Raw genomic sequence first — 19113 nt, 5'->3', positions numbered from 1 at the left:
TCTATTTGCGTCCTTTTCATAACTCCATTTTCTTTGGTGAAAAACCTGATGTTCATTAAATTTGTTCCCGTGTCCATTGAATTGCCTCTCTAAGTTTTCTTGTACCTCCTTTTTATTTCTTCATTAACAGCTATTTTAAACTCATTGTTAGATAACAATATCCTGTACCTTTGAGATCAGTTGCTGGAGGATAATCATTTTCTTTTTGTGATACCAAATTTCCAATATATACACATCTCCTTTTGCATTTGAAGTAGCAAACACCCTCCTTAGTTAAGGATTTGTGTTTATTTTGGTGATACATTTTTAAGTCTGGCAGTAAGAGAGCTTTCTTTTGTATTCCAGAAGGTGGCACTGTAGATGGAGTTTGTGGCAGTAAAGGTTCTCGTGCTGGAACTGGCTCTCCTGGATGCAGTTGGGTGTGTGCACAAGGAACTGACAACAGAGTGGGGGAGGCGTGGGCTCAGCACCCATGGCCTGGTAGAGGCAACCTTAAGTGGGTTTCTCAAATCAAGGTCCATGATCAGGCATCCTGCTGAAATCCTAACGGGGGAACAGCAGGAATGACGTTCTCTTCTGCCTCCTTCCCTTTCTCTCCCCTCCTCTAGTCATGGAGATCCTCCCTCAGAAACCCAGGAGCTGTTGGGCAGTTACATTGCGTTGGGAGCGTCGGGAGCGTCGGGGAGGCCTCTGAATCTGCCAAAATCTAGCAATTTACAGTGCTGCCCTGGGGATGAAGCTCACCTTGGCGAATTGCTTCCTCTCCTCTGCCTCCAAATACCTCTTTGTCCACCTCCAGTGGCAGGCTGGATTCTAGTATTAGTCTGAATCACCACAATTTTTCTTTCTCCCCTGGGTATCCACCCAGTTTGTACTTCCAAGTTCCTTTTTTCCCAGCATAGTGAGTGCGTATGTCAGGCTCCCTGAATCCCTTGAATCTATAGCCCCCGCCAATGTCCTATCTGCCTGTACTCTGATACATGGGCAGGTAGAAACCTCCCAGGTGTGAAGGTGTATAATGCTGAAGCATCCAAGTTTGGTTATAGATATTCAATTAGTTGTAAATCAAAGGAAAGAGAAAAAAGTAATTACTCAGGCTGCCTTGATTCTGATGCCACCTAGCTTTACAGTGTTACCCCCCTGTCAGATGATAAATAAATAATAGAATTTCATGAGCATATATTGACATTTGTGTGTATTTGTGTGTGGAAAAGTACATATGGGGAGGGTTGGAATGACACAAGCTAATTTTAACTAATGTTAGCTATTTTAATATTTATTGAAGAGTTTTGTTTCTCTTGAGACACAAGTTGAAAGCGCTCACAATGTCTCATGGAGATTCAGTCACTCTCACACATTCATATGTTCTTCAGTTGGTTTATTTATTTTTTCTTCTAAGTAAGATTGATTTTAAATATTTTGAAATTATGGAAATTCATGAAAAGTGTGGTCTTATTGTGCATACATTCAGAATATTCAGATACCCAAATTTTGACATAATATGATGATGGTAGTGATTGCAATAATAAGAAAGCACAACTGATTCTAATAATAAATTACTTTAATTAAAGTTTAGGAGTCATGCCTGTATGTTTTTAATTACTAAAACAATAAAAATGAGTTTGTAAGTAAAAGAGAACTCTTAATTTCCATTATTAAATGTTACTTCTGATACATTTCTTAATAAACATTCGCAGGACCCTTTGGAAACAAAGTTAGGAAAATAGATTAGAACGTGAATTTTTCCGTTTTCAGGCGATATTATATAATGTTCACAAAAAGGATTATTATGTAGTTTACTATCCTTAATATTATGATTCAAAGTATACAATACGCAATTACACAACTTTTTTAGGAATTGTCCTGTTTTTGAATATATATGTGTTTTTATATTATAAGATATGATGCAACAAATACATACGTAGAGAACATTCATGCACCTTTTTATTTTATAGTGTTTTTATTAACATGAAATTCATACCATATAATTACCCATTTAAGTCATTTAAAAATATACAGTTGAGTGACTTGTAGTACATTTAAATGCTGTGCAACCAACAGCATTAGGTAATTCCAGAAAACTCCGTTCCTCAAAGAAACTCCATAAACATTAATTAGTTACTCCAAAAACACCTGTCCTTTCTTGCTCCTGACAACAACTAATTTGCTTTCTGATCCAGTAGACTTACTTATTCTGGATATTACATTTGAGTGAAATCAGAGAACAGGTAAGCTTTTATTCTGGCTTTTTACACTCAGTAGATTTTTTTGCAAGTTTATACATGTCACAGCATAGATCAGTATCTAATCCCTTTTAATGGATGCATAATAATCCCTTTTGTGCATATGCCTCAATCTGTTTACATATTCAGCAGCTGATGGACATTTGAGAGGTTTTTTTCCCATTTTTTTGACTAAGAATACTACTACAAACATTCATATACAAGGTTTAGTTGTAACATCTATTTTTAATTATCAGGGGCTGTGATTAGACATTGAATTGCTGGGTTATATGGTTACTGTGTTCAGGTTTTTGTGTTAACTGTCAGAGTGTTTTCCACATTCGGCCTGTCTTTGGGTATCTTGAGACAACACACACCATTGTGTGTTGTTTTTTTATGAGGATCTTTCTTGACAAGCAAGATAACAACTTTTAATTTCACCACTTTCTCTTGGATTTTCGTTTTCATAACAGATTCTTTATTTACTAACTGAAAAGCTGCCACAGTGTCATTTTCTTTAGTTCTTCTGACAGTAGTCATGATTGGAAATATGATGAATAAATATGTTGAAAGTTACAAAAGTGAGCCCCTTGTCCGTGTTAGTTGCCTTTGCTGTTTAGCTTGAGAACCTTATGTAAGCTCTGTCTGAGCTCCTTGTTTTTGAGTGCATACACCATGGGGTTGAGGGCAGGAGGGATGATGTTTTCTAATACATTGAGTAGAACTGTGATAAGAAGAACAGTTTTTGGTACAAAATGGGTGATGGAAATAACAACAACGACTGTGTAGAACAATAGGATTAGGATGAGGTGGGAAGTGCAGGTACTTAGGGCCTTGGATGCAGCTTCTGCTGAGTTCAGCTTCAGCACAGACTGGAGTATCGAAACATAGGATAAAATAATCCCACCCAGGTCACTTCCCAGGAGGGTCCAGACCAGAATTACCTGGTAGAGCTTGTTGATTGTCCTGTCATCACAGGATAGGCTAGTGACTGCAAAAGTAGAGCACAGACAGTGCTCAATTTGGTTCTGTGAGCAGTAGTGTCTCTGAGCAGCCAACACGGGCACTGGGATGGTAGTTAGGGTATTTCTGAGTGCCATGAACACAGTTGCTTTGACCACAAAAGATTCAGTAATTACTGACGGATAGCGTAGTGGTTGACAAATGGCTACATATCTGTCTATAGCCATGCAGACGAAGATGCCTGACTCCATGCACATAAAACAATGTATGACATACATCTGAGCAAAGCACTCTGGGAGGCTGATGACTTTAGCATTGAACCATAGGATGGCCAGAATCTTGGGTGTGATGTTGGTGGCCAGGCCCATGTCTACCACAGCCAGGACCCCCAGGAAATAGTACATAGGCTGGTGCAGTGCTGCCTCTTGTTTGATGGTGTGGAGGACTAGGATGTTGGCAGCAAGAGCTAAGAGGTAGAGCAGAGCCAGGGGCAGGGAGAGCCAGTGCTGCCACTCATGAATGCCTGGGAACCCCATCAGGAGGAACTCGGAGACCTGGACGTTAGATCCGTTGGAATGTCTGGGATCGTGGAACATCTTTCACTAAGAAAAAAATCATTTATGGTTATTTTTAATAATAATCTCTCTGAAATTACCCTATTGTAAAAGTTGAAAAGGAGTCAGCAAGGTTCATGTCCTCATGTAGGATATTCTTCATCTTTTTTCTCAGTCTGCCACCGACAGTTATTGCACATTTCTAGTGAAACACGACCTGTGGAAGCACTTTCTATGCTTTGTCTCAGTTAATCATTAGAAAAACTTCATAAAGCATATCACATTATTTCCATCCTCTCACACTTGATGAATATAGGATTAGAGTTATCAGGACTTTGGTCTTTATCTTCCTACATGAGTCATGGAATATGGACAAGAGTAAACAATCTGATATCCCTGAGTGGCCTCTCTTTTTCTAATTAATTGTAGAGTTACTGCGTAAAATGAGACTAGAGATTTTATTTGTGGAGAAATATATATAACAGATTAGATTATAGAAAAACAAAAGAAACCTATTTCTGTTAAACACATGAGAATTTTTAAATAATCATAAACATTATTTAACTTTAATTAAAATGTATGTGGTAAGTTAGTGCAGCCAGTTTTTAGTGAAGAAACCAGTATTCAGAATTATGAATAAGATACAGGAAGCCAAGTAACTCTATAAGAAAGAGAAGTATGTTTTGGGAATCTCAGTATTCCTTAAATCCAATTGGTTCTGGTTTGAGTAACTTTCCCCTATTCGGATGTACCTTTTCTTCTTGGAGCCATGTGGATACTCACATTGCATAATGCGAGTATAATAAAGTGGACTTTAAAGAAATGAATTTGAGATAAATGTTTTCAAATTAACGTACTAAAATCAAATGACTGTCTAAACAGATTTCATGGTTCAATTATTTATTCATTTTTGAATGTGAAAACTGAAACAAATTTTCATGTTTTGTTTCTACCAAATGTGTGCTATTTATTATTTGTTTCCTTTCAGTACTTGAAATATTAAAGACTTAATGTAAAGATACGTAATATTAAAAAATGTTTTGGCCCGAAATTATAGTATCTAGAGAACACTTGTGTGAATGTACAATTTATAGATACACTCATCCTAACCCAAGTAATGTTTTTCCATTATACTTATAACACAATGAAGGAAGGTAGAATCAAAATAATATATATTTATACAAACTATGCTGTTCCGTGTATTGTTTGCATAACATGTTAACTTCAGTTATTTATTTTTATAGCTTTCTTTCTCATTTTCCTTAATTTTAATCCATTTCTCAAATGTCTTGCTACCTTTGACTTTTATTTCTTTCTTAAGAGAAAGTCTTTAAAAGCTGATTTGAAATTCCAGCGGTGAGTGAGTCTCACCAATCAGAAGCATTCACTCTGAGTGATGTGTAGGGACCTACTGCCTTCATTGTTTGCATCCTTACTGGGATGCCAATCTTTCCAGAAAGAATCCACCAATCCACATCCTGGAGGAATACGTGATGGGTGCCAGTGTTCTTGGAGTTGAGTAGTAGGGCTCTGTGCCTCTCACACTCAAATGTGAATATTGCTTTCAAGTTTCTCATTTTTTATGATTCCTCATTGTTCTTCATCATGCTTGACACGTTTGCATCTATACTACATATGAATGTGTCTTCCAAGAACAAACTTCCAGTCATCATAAGAGGGTAGTTAATGTTTAGGAAACTGGATGAATCAGAGATCATGTTGCTCCTTATTCCATTTTTCTACCTACAGCCCTGTTGTATCTTTACTTGTAATGAAGAATAAGAGATTAGACACTTGAAATTGTAAAGCAACACAAGGCAAACTAGTTAATAAGAGCACTCTTCAAAGACCCCTCTGGCGTCATCAGAAACTATTAAGTCTCTTAGAGGAACAGATAGAAATGGCAACTAAGCAAAATTTTGAAGGAAATACAGAAACTCTTAAAAGGGGAAGAGACAAATGCTTTCAGACATGTGGCATGATTGGGATTCTGCCAGATCAGCGTTCTCTCCTGTTATGGTTTGCTGAGTCCCACTCACACCACACTGGTATTTTTTGCCTTGTGATTCAGCAATCACTGTTCTATTTTGTGTCCCCCCACTGCCAAATTCGGCTTCAATCATCACCTTCTTCTAGAAGACTCAACTCCCTCTGAGAGCATAGAGAGCCACCCTTCAAATCTTAATATGATGTCGTTGGGAAGGAGGCAGGCTTTTAAGAAAGGAATATATTCGTTGATGTATGAGTCTCTTTTTTAAAACTTTAACACCATGGTAGTATAAAATCCTGTTAATATTCTTGTATCTATCACAATTTTACCACACCCTTATATTTGGATATTTTGTGTTTATATTTGTAGTTGCATGTCTACAAAGGCCTCATGAACATTACAGATGTCAATAGATGTTTTTGAGTGATTAAGCAGATTAATGTATAAATGAATCAAATTTCACAATAGTCTTTAAGAGTTATTATTCTGTAATCTAATTATTATCTCTTGGAAAACATAAAGGGGATACCAAATTAAATAGAACCACAATGTGCATATCATAAATCAACAAAGAACCTAAATCTCTAAAAAATATTTTCCCTTAATAAAATAAATGAAACAAAAGAAATCCCAAGAAAATAGAATACAAGGCAGCAAACAAATCAAGTATTGTAGAATGTACAATGAAGTTCAAGTATTTAAAATATACTACATAGGATTATATTTCACATAGATTTATATGAATATTATGCTATAAAATATATATGTATATTAGTAAAACATGTATTTTGAATACTGGAATAAATGCAAAGCAAACTATACACAGGTATGCACAAAAAATTTTTAGATTGGCCAAACCATACTAACAAACCAAACACGTACACCAAAACTGTTTAGACAGTATTAATGTCTGACAAAATAAAAGCTAACCCAGATGTTGGATCAGGAGCTCTACTGAGAAACAACAGATGACATTCTTGACACAGGGCAATAAATGCTGATTGTACCAAATTGTTTGTCCAGGTTTGATACGATTTTCCATAAGCAATGTAAGAAAAGCCCTAAAATTATCATTTAAATTCTGTCCATGGCAAAAAAGGAGGAAATCATTTAAATTAATCAAAACTCTTTAGCTAATCCTCAGTTTCCTGTTTAGCAATACTGGTGTAAATTTGCATCAGTAATTGCAGGAGTACCTAAAGCGTTTCAATGGGCACTATAGACACATGGGTACTAAGAGCGTACAATACTAGAATCTGTTTCCGTACATAAAATAATTGTATTCAAGTTTCTTTCTGTTTGTGAGTAAGTTTATCTTTGATGTTTGTATATGTTATATTTTCCCATTTCTTTTGAAAATAATCATTAAGAAAAATATGTAATAACTCACATGTAATCTAGAGAGAGAGATACAGATTTACTGAAACATAATGGATTACCCTGAACATAAGATAAACATTGGAAAGTATTTTCGAAATATATTTGACTAGTGTACACAGATTGTCAAAGATATTGAAAAAGAATCATTCCCCATTGCTTCTCAGTGCTTTGGAGCCGTCAGCTGTTCACTCTATGTGTCCATGCAACAGAAGAAGGTAGAAAAATTACAGAAATCATAGATTCTCATACATAGAGAATAGGAAATATATCTCTGAGATTCCTTGTGCTCTATTTTTAAGAATATTTTTCCTATGAGATATCTATCTTACTTTATCCCTCGAATTTCTATGTGGTACTTGTAATGTTAATACTAAAGCTGGTTTTATTGTTACAAGTGAAGTTTAGGTCCATCTTCAATACATTTGCCAAACTCTCAGTTAAAGAGCCATGCTTATACCACATAATATAGTATGAACCACGTATTATATTAGACTGTTTCTAAAAGAAATTTAAAATAATTTTGGTTCATCAGAACTTAATTTATACAAGGGAAATGCACTTGTATTATGCTGTTGGTGCGGCATGTATGTTGAAATAGGAACATTGAAGCATGTATATCACCACTTAGTAAGTACAAAATACATATGCTTTGATGTCTATTCTCACTCCCAGAGCCCAAAGATAAGTGTGTTTCCTCTCTAGACGAGCCTGAAGTTTACATCCCATGGTGGACTTCTCTTAGTATGACTCAGGGATCCTCCAAGTAGACTTTGCTATCTAAAATGGAAGGAACACAGTCACAAATAGATCTCTCTAAATGAAGCCATTGCATTGGGCTCATACGTGAGGTCACTGGGAGGGAAGGTAGGAAGCAGGAGTGTCTGAACCAGGAATGAGAACTGTCCTCTAGCTACTCCACTTCTGGTCCTGAGGGTGAGTCATAGCCCGGCTCCGCTACAGCAGAACCAAAGGTTCCTCTCTGATAGGTAAACAACATAGATTTCATGATGGCAGGTGGCACTGAATTGTAATCTGAGAATTGGGGAAATAAACATTTTCAATAAAAGCCAATCTTTTATCACACTTATGCCTTTTACTGGGTGGGTGGAATCAAATCTGTGTCTCTGAGAATATCATAATCAATTCCTATACAGAGTCTCTCTCCAGTTTATGTTAGTGCTGACAGCACTAACAATCCTGAGACAGTCCCCCGTTTGTTTGTCTTTTACTACCTTAGTTTCTGGATAGCAAAACAGGGAGCTGAGTCCAATCTGGTCCAGGTACTCAGGGTTTTGGTCAAAAACATTGTGATTCTCCCATATATGTACACACACAACCTTAAATCTCAAAATCCCTTGATATCTGTACTATTGAACTGAATCTTTAAAGAAAACAGTGTGTTGTATATCTCAAGGGTATATTACTCAACATTAAAGAAACAGGTGCTAGTATGGGAATCAGCTAACCCAATTCCTAGGAGGAAAGGAGTTCAAGCTTTACATTTTTTTAAATAAAATAAAATCTTTATATTTTCATTGAAAAATCTTGACATGTAACATTGTCTAAATTAAGGTATACAGTATAATAATTTGATGCATTCATATATTGTAAATGGTCACTGAAGTAATAATAAGCACCTCTATCATATTAAATAATTTCCTTTGTTTTTCTGGATGAACTAGTCATGATATAGTCTCTTAGCAAATTTCATCTTGATAACCCAATATTGTTGACTATACATAGACTGTGCGTTAGCTCTCTACAGCTCATGTACTACTCGTTGCCAAGTTTGTAATCTTCATGTCTGTGCCTTCCCCCAACCCACATATTCTGTAACCGTGATATTTCTGTTTTTTTTTCCTTGAGTCTGGCATTGTTAGGTTCCACAGATAATTAGTATCACACAGTAATTGTCTTTCTCTCTCTGACTCATCTGAGGTAAGATAGTGCTCAAGTTCTTGTCATATTACTGCAACTAACAGGATGACTCTGCTTCATGGCTGCTGGCAGAAAAAGTATATATCATATATATATAAATATATCATACCTTTTTCCATTCATCTGTTGATTGGCACTTAGATTGTTTCCATATATTGGCTATAGTGAATAATGCTGCAGTAAATATCGGGGTGTTTGTATCTCTTTTAGATCCTGTTTTCATTTCCTTTGCATATAACCAGAAGTGGAACTGTCTGATTACAGTGTGTCTTGGAGGTCTTCTTACATTGATACAATGCAATGTTTTGTTAGCTTCATGGATTTCTAAATTTAATTCCTTCCACAGCTTTGGAAAGTTCACTAATATTTCTTTAAATAAACATTCTTCTCTTTTTATGCTTCACATGTCCTTCTGGTACACCAACTTTATTATATTTATTTTACTAATCAAATCCAGTAACTCTGGTAGGTTTTCTTCACTTTTTCAAAATTTATTTCTCCCTCTTTTCTGAGTCATCTGTACACTTGTATCCTCCAGTTACTTACTCTCACTTCTTCAGGTCTGCTTATTTACTGATGCTCTTTATTGCATTATTATTATTATCGTTTATATTCTCTATGTTCAGAATTTCTATTTGCGTCCTTTTCATAACTCCATTTTCTTTGGTGAAAAACCTGATGTTCATTAAATTTGTTCCCGTGTCCATTGAATTGCCTCTCTAAGTTTTCTTGTACCTCCTTTTTATTTCTTCATTAACAGCTATTTTAAACTCATTGTTAGATAACAATATCCTGTACCTTTGAGATCAGTTGCTGGAGGATAATCATTTTCTTTTTGTGATACCAAATTTCCAATATATACACATCTCCTTTTGCATTTGAAGTAGCAAACACCCTCCTTAGTTAAGGATTTGTGTTTATTTTGGTGATACATTTTTAAGTCTGGCAGTAAGAGAGCTTTCTTTTGTATTCCAGAAGGTGGCACTGTAGATGGAGTTTGTGGCAGTAAAGGTTCTCGTGCTGGAACTGGCTCTCCTGGATGCAGTTGGGTGTGTGCACAAGGAACTGACAACAGAGTGGGGGAGGCGTGGGCTCAGCACCCATGGCCTGGTAGAGGCAACCTTAAGTGGGTTTCTCAAATCAAGGTCCATGATCAGGCATCCTGCTGAAATCCTAACGGGGGAACAGCAGGAATGACGTTCTCTTCTGCCTCCTTCCCTTTCTCTCCCCTCCTCTAGTCATGGAGATCCTCCCTCAGAAACCCAGGAGCTGTTGGGCAGTTACATTGCGTTGGGAGCGTCGGGAGCGTCGGGGAGGCCTCTGAATCTGCCAAAATCTAGCAATTTACAGTGCTGCCCTGGGGATGAAGCTCACCTTGGCGAATTGCTTCCTCTCCTCTGCCTCCAAATACCTCTTTGTCCACCTCCAGTGGCAGGCTGGATTCTAGTATTAGTCTGAATCACCACAATTTTTCTTTCTCCCCTGGGTATCCACCCAGTTTGTACTTCCAAGTTCCTTTTTTCCCAGCATAGTGAGTGCGTATGTCAGGCTCCCTGAATCCCTTGAATCTATAGCCCCCGCCAATGTCCTATCTGCCTGTACTCTGATACATGGGCAGGTAGAAACCTCCCAGGTGTGAAGGTGTATAATGCTGAAGCATCCAAGTTTGGTTATAGATATTCAATTAGTTGTAAATCAAAGGAAAGAGAAAAAAGTAATTACTCAGGCTGCCTTGATTCTGATGCCACCTAGCTTTACAGTGTTACCCCCCTGTCAGATGATAAATAAATAATAGAATTTCATGAGCATATATTGACATTTGTGTGTATTTGTGTGTGGAAAAGTACATATGGGGAGGGTTGGAATGACACAAGCTAATTTTAACTAATGTTAGCTATTTTAATATTTATTGAAGAGTTTTGTTTCTCTTGAGACACAAGTTGAAAGCGCTCACAATGTCTCATGGAGATTCAGTCACTCTCACACATTCATATGTTCTTCAGTTGGTTTATTTATTTTTTCTTCTAAGTAAGATTGATTTTAAATATTTTGAAATTATGGAAATTCATGAAAAGTGTGGTCTTATTGTGCATACATTCAGAATATTCAGATACCCAAATTTTGACATAATATGATGATGGTAGTGATTGCAATAATAAGAAAGCACAACTGATTCTAATAATAAATTACTTTAATTAAAGTTTAGGAGTCATGCCTGTATGTTTTTAATTACTAAAACAATAAAAATGAGTTTGTAAGTAAAAGAGAACTCTTAATTTCCATTATTAAATGTTACTTCTGATACATTTCTTAATAAACATTCGCAGGACCCTTTGGAAACAAAGTTAGGAAAATAGATTAGAACGTGAATTTTTCCGTTTTCAGGCGATATTATATAATGTTCACAAAAAGGATTATTATGTAGTTTACTATCCTTAATATTATGATTCAAAGTATACAATACGCAATTACACAACTTTTTTAGGAATTGTCCTGTTTTTGAATATATATGTGTTTTTATATTATAAGATATGATGCAACAAATACATACGTAGAGAACATTCATGCACCTTTTTATTTTATAGTGTTTTTATTAACATGAAATTCATACCATATAATTACCCATTTAAGTCATTTAAAAATATACAGTTGAGTGACTTGTAGTACATTTAAATGCTGTGCAACCAACAGCATTAGGTAATTCCAGAAAACTCCGTTCCTCAAAGAAACTCCATAAACATTAATTAGTTACTCCAAAAACACCTGTCCTTTCTTGCTCCTGACAACAACTAATTTGCTTTCTGATCCAGTAGACTTACTTATTCTGGATATTACATTTGAGTGAAATCAGAGAACAGGTAAGCTTTTATTCTGGCTTTTTACACTCAGTAGATTTTTTTGCAAGTTTATACATGTCACAGCATAGATCAGTATCTAATCCCTTTTAATGGATGCATAATAATCCCTTTTGTGCATATGCCTCAATCTGTTTACATATTCAGCAGCTGATGGACATTTGAGAGGTTTTTTTCCCATTTTTTTGACTAAGAATACTACTACAAACATTCATATACAAGGTTTAGTTGTAACATCTATTTTTAATTATCAGGGGCTGTGATTAGACATTGAATTGCTGGGTTATATGGTTACTGTGTTCAGGTTTTTGTGTTAACTGTCAGAGTGTTTTCCACATTCGGCCTGTCTTTGGGTATCTTGAGACAACACACACCATTGTGTGTTGTTTTTTTATGAGGATCTTTCTTGACAAGCAAGATAACAACTTTTAATTTCACCACTTTCTCTTGGATTTTCGTTTTCATAACAGATTCTTTATTTACTAACTGAAAAGCTGCCACAGTGTCATTTTCTTTAGTTCTTCTGACAGTAGTCATGATTGGAAATATGATGAATAAATATGTTGAAAGTTACAAAAGTGAGCCCCTTGTCCGTGTTAGTTGCCTTTGCTGTTTAGCTTGAGAACCTTATGTAAGCTCTGTCTGAGCTCCTTGTTTTTGAGTGCATACACCATGGGGTTGAGGGCAGGAGGGATGATGTTTTCTAATACATTGAGTAGAACTGTGATAAGAAGAACAGTTTTTGGTACAAAATGGGTGATGGAAATAACAACAACGACTGTGTAGAACAATAGGATTAGGATGAGGTGGGAAGTGCAGGTACTTAGGGCCTTGGATGCAGCTTCTGCTGAGTTCAGCTTCAGCACAGACTGGAGTATCGAAACATAGGATAAAATAATCCCACCCAGGTCACTTCCCAGGAGGGTCCAGACCAGAATTACCTGGTAGAGCTTGTTGATTGTCCTGTCATCACAGGATAGGCTAGTGACTGCAAAAGTAGAGCACAGACAGTGCTCAATTTGGTTCTGTGAGCAGTAGTGTCTCTGAGCAGCCAACACGGGCACTGGGATGGTAGTTAGGGTATTTCTGAGTGCCATGAACACAGTTGCTTTGACCACAAAAGATTCAGTAATTACTGACGGATAGCGTAGTGGTTGACAAATGGCTACATATCTGTCTATAGCCATGCAGACGAAGATGCCTGACTCCATGCACATAAAACAATGTATGACATACATCTGAGCAAAGCACTCTGGGAGGCTGATGACTTTAGCATTGAACCATAGGATGGCCAGAATCTTGGGTGTGATGTTGGTGGCCAGGCCCATGTCTACCACAGCCAGGACCCCCAGGAAATAGTACATAGGCTGGTGCAGTGCTGCCTCTTGTTTGATGGTGTGGAGGACTAGGATGTTGGCAGCAAGAGCTAAGAGGTAGAGCAGAGCCAGGGGCAGGGAGAGCCAGTGCTGCCACTCATGAATGCCTGGGAACCCCATCAGGAGGAACTCGGAGACCTGGACGTTAGATCCGTTGGAATGTCTGGGATCGTGGAACATCTTTCACTAAGAAAAAAATCATTTATGGTTATTTTTAATAATAATCTCTCTGAAATTACCCTATTGTAAAAGTTGAAAAGGAGTCAGCAAGGTTCATGTCCTCATGTAGGATATTCTTCATCTTTTTTCTCAGTCTGCCACCGACAGTTATTGCACATTTCTAGTGAAACACGACCTGTGGAAGCACTTTCTATGCTTTGTCTCAGTTAATCATTAGAAAAACTTCATAAAGCATATCACATTATTTCCATCCTCTCACACTTGATGAATATAGGATTAGAGTTATCAGGACTTTGGTCTTTATCTTCCTACATGAGTCATGGAATATGGACAAGAGTAAACAATCTGATATCCCTGAGTGGCCTCTCTTTTTCTAATTAATTGTAGAGTTACTGCGTAAAATGAGACTAGAGATTTTATTTGTGGAGAAATATATATAACAGATTAGATTATAGAAAAACAAAAGAAACCTATTTCTGTTAAACACATGAGAATTTTTAAATAATCATAAACATTATTTAATTTTAATTAAAATGTATGTGGTAAGTTAGTGCAGCCAGTTTTTAGTGAAGAAACCAGTATTCAGAATTATGAATAAGATATAGGAAGCCAAGTAACTCTATAAGAAAGAGAAGTATGTTTTGGGAATCTCAGTATTCCTTAAATCCAATTGGTTCTGGTTTGAGTAACTTTCCCCTATTCGGATGTACCTTTTCTTCTTGGAGCCATGTGGATACTCACATTGCATAATGCGAGTATAATAAAGTGGACTTTAAAGAAATGAATTTGAGATAAATGTTTTCAAATTAACGTACTAAAATCAAATGACTGTCTAAACAGATTTCATGGTTCAATTATTTATTCATTTTTGAATGTGAAAACTGAAACAAATTTTCATGTTTTGTTTCTACCAAATGTGTGCTATTTATTATTTGTTTCCTTTCAGTACTTGAAATATTAAAGACTTAATGTAAAGATACGTAATATTAAAAAATGTTTTGGCCCGAAATTATAGTATCTAGAGAACACTTGTGTGAATGTACAATTTATAGATACACTCATCCTAACCCAAGTAATGTTTTTCCATTATACTTATAACACAATGAAGGAAGGTAGAATCAAAATAATATATATTTATACAAACTATGCTGTTCCGTGTATTGTTTGCATAACATGTTAACTTCAGTTATTTATTTTTATAGCTTTCTTTCTCATTTTCCTTAATTTTAATCCATTTCTCAAATGTCTTGCTACCTTTGACTTTTATTTCTTTCTTAAGAGAAAGTCTTTAAAAGCTGATTTGAAATTCCAGCGGTGAGTGAGTCTCACCAATCAGAAGCATTCACTCTGAGTGATGTGTAGGGACCTACTGCCTTCATTGTTTGCATCCTTACTGGGATGCCAATCTTTCCAGAAAGAATCCACCAATCCACATCCTGGAGGAATACGTGATGGGTGCCAGTGTTCTTGGAGTTGAGTAGTAGGGCTCTGTGCCTCTCACACTCAAATGTGAATATTGCTTTCAAGTTTCTCATTTTTTATGATTCCTCATTGTTCTTCATCATGCTTGACACGTTTGCATCTATACTACATATGAATGTGTCTTCCAAGAACAAACTTCCAGTCATCATAAGAGGGTAGTTAATGTTTAGGAAACTGGATGAATCAGAGATCATGTTGCTCCTTATTCCATTTTTCTACCTACAGCCCTGTTGTATCTTTACTTGTAATGAAGAATAAGAGATTAGACACTTGAAATTGTAAAGCAACACAAGGCAAACTAGTTAATAAGAGCACTCTTCAAAGACCCCTCTGGCGTCATCAGAAACTATTAAGTCTCTTAGAGGAACAGATAGAAATGGCAACTAAGCAAAATTTTGAAGGAAATACAGAAACTCTTAAAAGGGGAAGAGACAAATGCTTTCAGACATGTGGCATGATTGGGATTCTGCCAGATCAGCGTTCTCTCCTGTTATGGTTTGCTGAGTCCCACTCACACCACACTGGTATTTTTTGCCTTGTGATTCAGCAATCACTGTTCTATTTTGTGTCCCCCCACTGCCAAATTCGGCTTCAATCATCACCTTCTTCTAGAAGACTCAACTCCCTCTGAGAGCATAGAGAGCCACCCTTCAAATCTTAATATGATGTCGTTGGGAAGGAGGCAGGCTTTTAAGAAAGGAATATATTCGTTGATGTATGAGTCTCTTTTTTAAAACTTTAACACCATGGTAGTATAAAATCCTGTTAATATTCTTGTATCTATCACAATTTTACCACACCCTTATATTTGGATATTTTGTGTTTATATTTGTAGTTGCATGTCTACAAAGGCCTCATGAACATTACAGATGTCAATAGATGTTTTTGAGTGATTAAGCAGATTAATGTATAAATGAATCAAATTTCACAATAGTCTTTAAGAGTTATTATTCTGTAATCTAATTATTATCTCTTGGAAAACATAAAGGGGATACCAAATTAAATAGAACCACAATGTGCATATCATAAATCAACAAAGAACCTAAATCTCTAAAAAATATTTTCCCTTAATAAAATAAATGAAACAAAAGAAATCCCAAGAAAATAGAATACAAGGCAGCAAACAAATCAAGTATTGTAGAATGTACAATGAAGTTCAAGTATTTAAAATATACTACATAGGATTATATTTCACATAGATTTATATGAATATTATGCTATAAAATATATATGTATATTAGTAAAACATGTATTTTGAATACTGGAATAAATGCAAAGCAAACTATACACAGGTATGCACAAAAAATTTTTAGATTGGCCAAACCATACTAACAAACCAAACACGTACACCAAAACTGTTTAGACAGTATTAATGTCTGACAAAATAAAAGCTAACCCAGATGTTGGATCAGGAGCTCTACTGAGAAACAACAGATGACATTCTTGACACAGGGCAATAAATGCTGATTGTACCAAATTGTTTGTCCAGGTTTGATACGATTTTCCATAAGCAATGTAAGAAAAGCCCTAAAATTATCATTTAAATTCTGTCCATGGCAAAAAAGGAGGAAATCATTTAAATTAATCAAAACTCTTTAGCTAATCCTCAGTTTCCTGTTTAGCAATACTGGTGTAAATTTGCATCAGTAATTGCAGGAGTACCTAAAGCGTTTCAATGGGCACTATAGACACATGGGTACTAAGAGCGTACAATACTAGAATCTGTTTCCGTACATAAAATAATTGTATTCAAGTTTCTTTCTGTTTGTGAGTAAGTTTATCTTTGATGTTTGTATATGTTATATTTTCCCATTTCTTTTGAAAATAATCATTAAGAAAAATATGTAATAACTCACATGTAATCTAGAGAGAGAGATACAGATTTACTGAAACATAATGGATTACCCTGAACATAAGATAAACATTGGAAAGTATTTTCGAAATATATTTGACTAGTGTACACAGATTGTCAAAGATATTGAAAAAGAATCATTCCCCATTGCTTCTCAGTGCTTTGGAGCCGTCAGCTGTTCACTCTATGTGTCCATGCAACAGAAGAAGGTAGAAAAATTACAGAAATCATAGATTCTCATACATAGAGAATAGGAAATATATCTCTGAGATTCCTTGTGCTCTATTTTTAAGAATATTTTTCCTATGAGATATCTATCTTACTTTATCCCTCGAATTTCTATGTGGTACTTGTAATGTTAATACTAAAGCTGGTTTTATTGTTACAAGTGAAGTTTAGGTCCATCTTCAATACATTTGCCAAACTCTCAGTTAAAGAGCCATGCTTATACCACATAATATAGTATGAACCACGTATTATATTAGACTGTTTCTAAAAGAAATTTAAAATAATTTTGGTTCATCAGAACTTAATTTATACAAGGGAAATGCACTTGTATTATGCTGTTGGTGCGGCATGTATGTTGAAATAGGAACATTGAAGCATGTATATCACCACTTAGTAAGTACAAAATACATATGCTTTGATGTCTATTCTCACTCCCAGAGCCCAAAGATAAGTGTGTTTCCTCTCTAGACGAGCCTGAAGTTTACATCCCATGGTGGACTTCTCTTAGTATGACTCAGGGATCCTCCAAGTAGACTTTGCTATCTAAAATGGAAGGAACACAGTCACAAATAGATCTCTCTAAATGAAGCCATTGCATTGGGCTCATACGTGAGGTCACTGGGAGGGAAGGTAGGAAGCAGGAGTGTCTGAACCAGGAATGAGAACTGTCCTCTAGCTACTCCACTTCTGGTCCTGAGGGTGAGTCATAGCCCGGCTCCGCTACAGCAGAACCAAAGGTTCCTCTCTGATAGGTAAACAACATAGATTTCATGATGGCAGGTGGCACTGAATTGTAATCTGAGAATTGGGGAAATAAACATTTTCAATAAAAGCCAATCTTTTATCACACTTATGCCTTTTACTGGGTGGATGGAATCAAATCTGTGTCTCTGAGAATATCATAATCAATTCCTATACAGAGTCTCTCTCCAGTTTATGTTAGTGCTGACAGCACTAACAATCCTGAGACAGTCCCCCGTTTGTTTGTCTTTTACTACCTTAGTTTCTGGATAGCAAAACAGGGAGCTGAGTCCAATCTGGTCCAGGTACTCAGGGTTTTGGTCAAAAACATTGTGATTCTCCCATATATGTACACACACAACCTTAAATCTCAAAATCCCTTGATATCTGTACTATTGAACTGAATCTTTAAAGAAAACAGTGTGTTGTATATCTCAAGGGTATATTACTCAACATTAAAGAAACAGGTGCTAGTATGGGAATCAGCTAACCCAATTCCTAGGAGGAAAGGAGTTCAAGCTTTACATTTTTTTAAATAAAATAAAATCTTTATATTTTCATTGAAAAATCTTGACATGTAACATTGTCTAAATTAAGGTATACAGTATAATAATTTGATGCATTCATATATTGTAAATGGTCACTGAAGTAATAATAAGCACCTCTATCATATTAAATAATTTCCTTTGTTTTTCTGGATGAACTAGTCATGATATAGTCTCTTAGCAAATTTCATCTTGATAACCCAATATTGTTGACTATACATAGACTGTGCGTTAGCTCTCTACAGCTCATGTACTACTCGTTGCCAAGTTTGTAATCTTCATGTCTGTGCCTTCCCCCAACCCACATATTCTGTAACCGTGATATTTCTGTTTTTTTTTTCCTTGAGTCTGGCATTGTTAGGTTCCACAGATAATTAGTATCACACAGTAATTGTCTTTCTCTCTCTGACTCATCTGAGGTAAGATAGTGCTCAAGTTCTTGTCATATTACTGCAACTAACAGGATGACTCTGCTTCATGGCTGCTGGCAGAAAAAGTATATATCATATATATATAAATATATCATACCTTTTTCCATTCATCTGTTGATTGGCACTTAGATTGTTTCCATATATTGGCTATAGTGAATAATGCTGCAGTAAATATCGGGGTGTTTGTATCTCTTTTAGATCCTGTTTTCATTTCCTTTGCATATAACCAGAAGTGGAACTGTCTGATTACAGTGTGTCTTGGAGGTCTTCTTACATTGATACAATGCAATGTTTTGTTAGCTTCATGGATTTCTAAATTTAATTCCTTCCACAGCTTTGGAAAGTTCACTAATATTTCTTTAAATAAACATTCTTC

The 19113-nt window shown here is 35.9% G+C and overlaps 2 protein-coding genes across 2 annotated transcripts; both read right to left on the bottom strand.

The window, feature by feature from the left end:
* Positions 1-1527: 1527 nt before the first annotated feature.
* LOC140844222 (olfactory receptor 56B2-like) lies at positions 1528-9458 on the bottom strand. Its single transcript, XM_073215699.1, has 2 exons — positions 9157-9458; positions 1528-3787 (listed from the first exon to the last, which is right to left on the bottom strand). Exon 2 carries the CDS (start codon positions 3779-3781, stop codon positions 2822-2824), a length of 960 nt encoding a protein of 319 aa, XP_073071800.1. The 5' UTR covers positions 3782-3787; positions 9157-9458; the 3' UTR covers positions 1528-2821.
* A 1746-nt stretch (positions 9459-11204) lies between these two features.
* LOC140844221 (olfactory receptor 56B2-like) lies at positions 11205-19113 on the bottom strand. Its single transcript, XM_073215698.1, has 2 exons — positions 18835-19113; positions 11205-13464 (listed from the first exon to the last, which is right to left on the bottom strand). Exon 2 carries the CDS (start codon positions 13456-13458, stop codon positions 12499-12501), a length of 960 nt encoding a protein of 319 aa, XP_073071799.1. The 5' UTR covers positions 13459-13464; positions 18835-19113; the 3' UTR covers positions 11205-12498.

The sequence above is a fragment of the Manis javanica genome, chromosome 11 (assembly GCF_040802235.1).
Source record: "Manis javanica isolate MJ-LG chromosome 11, MJ_LKY, whole genome shotgun sequence".
Lineage (NCBI taxonomy): Eukaryota > Metazoa > Chordata > Mammalia > Pholidota > Manidae > Manis > Manis javanica.
The sequence above is the reverse complement of the archived record's forward strand: the minus strand, read 5'-3'. Positions and strand labels throughout refer to the sequence as shown.

Coding starts and splice junctions, on each gene's coding strand:
- LOC140844222 (XM_073215699.1), bottom strand. CDS start 3,781: ATGTTCCACGATCCCAGACATTCCAACGGATCTAACGTCCAGGTCTCC.
- LOC140844221 (XM_073215698.1), bottom strand. CDS start 13,458: ATGTTCCACGATCCCAGACATTCCAACGGATCTAACGTCCAGGTCTCC.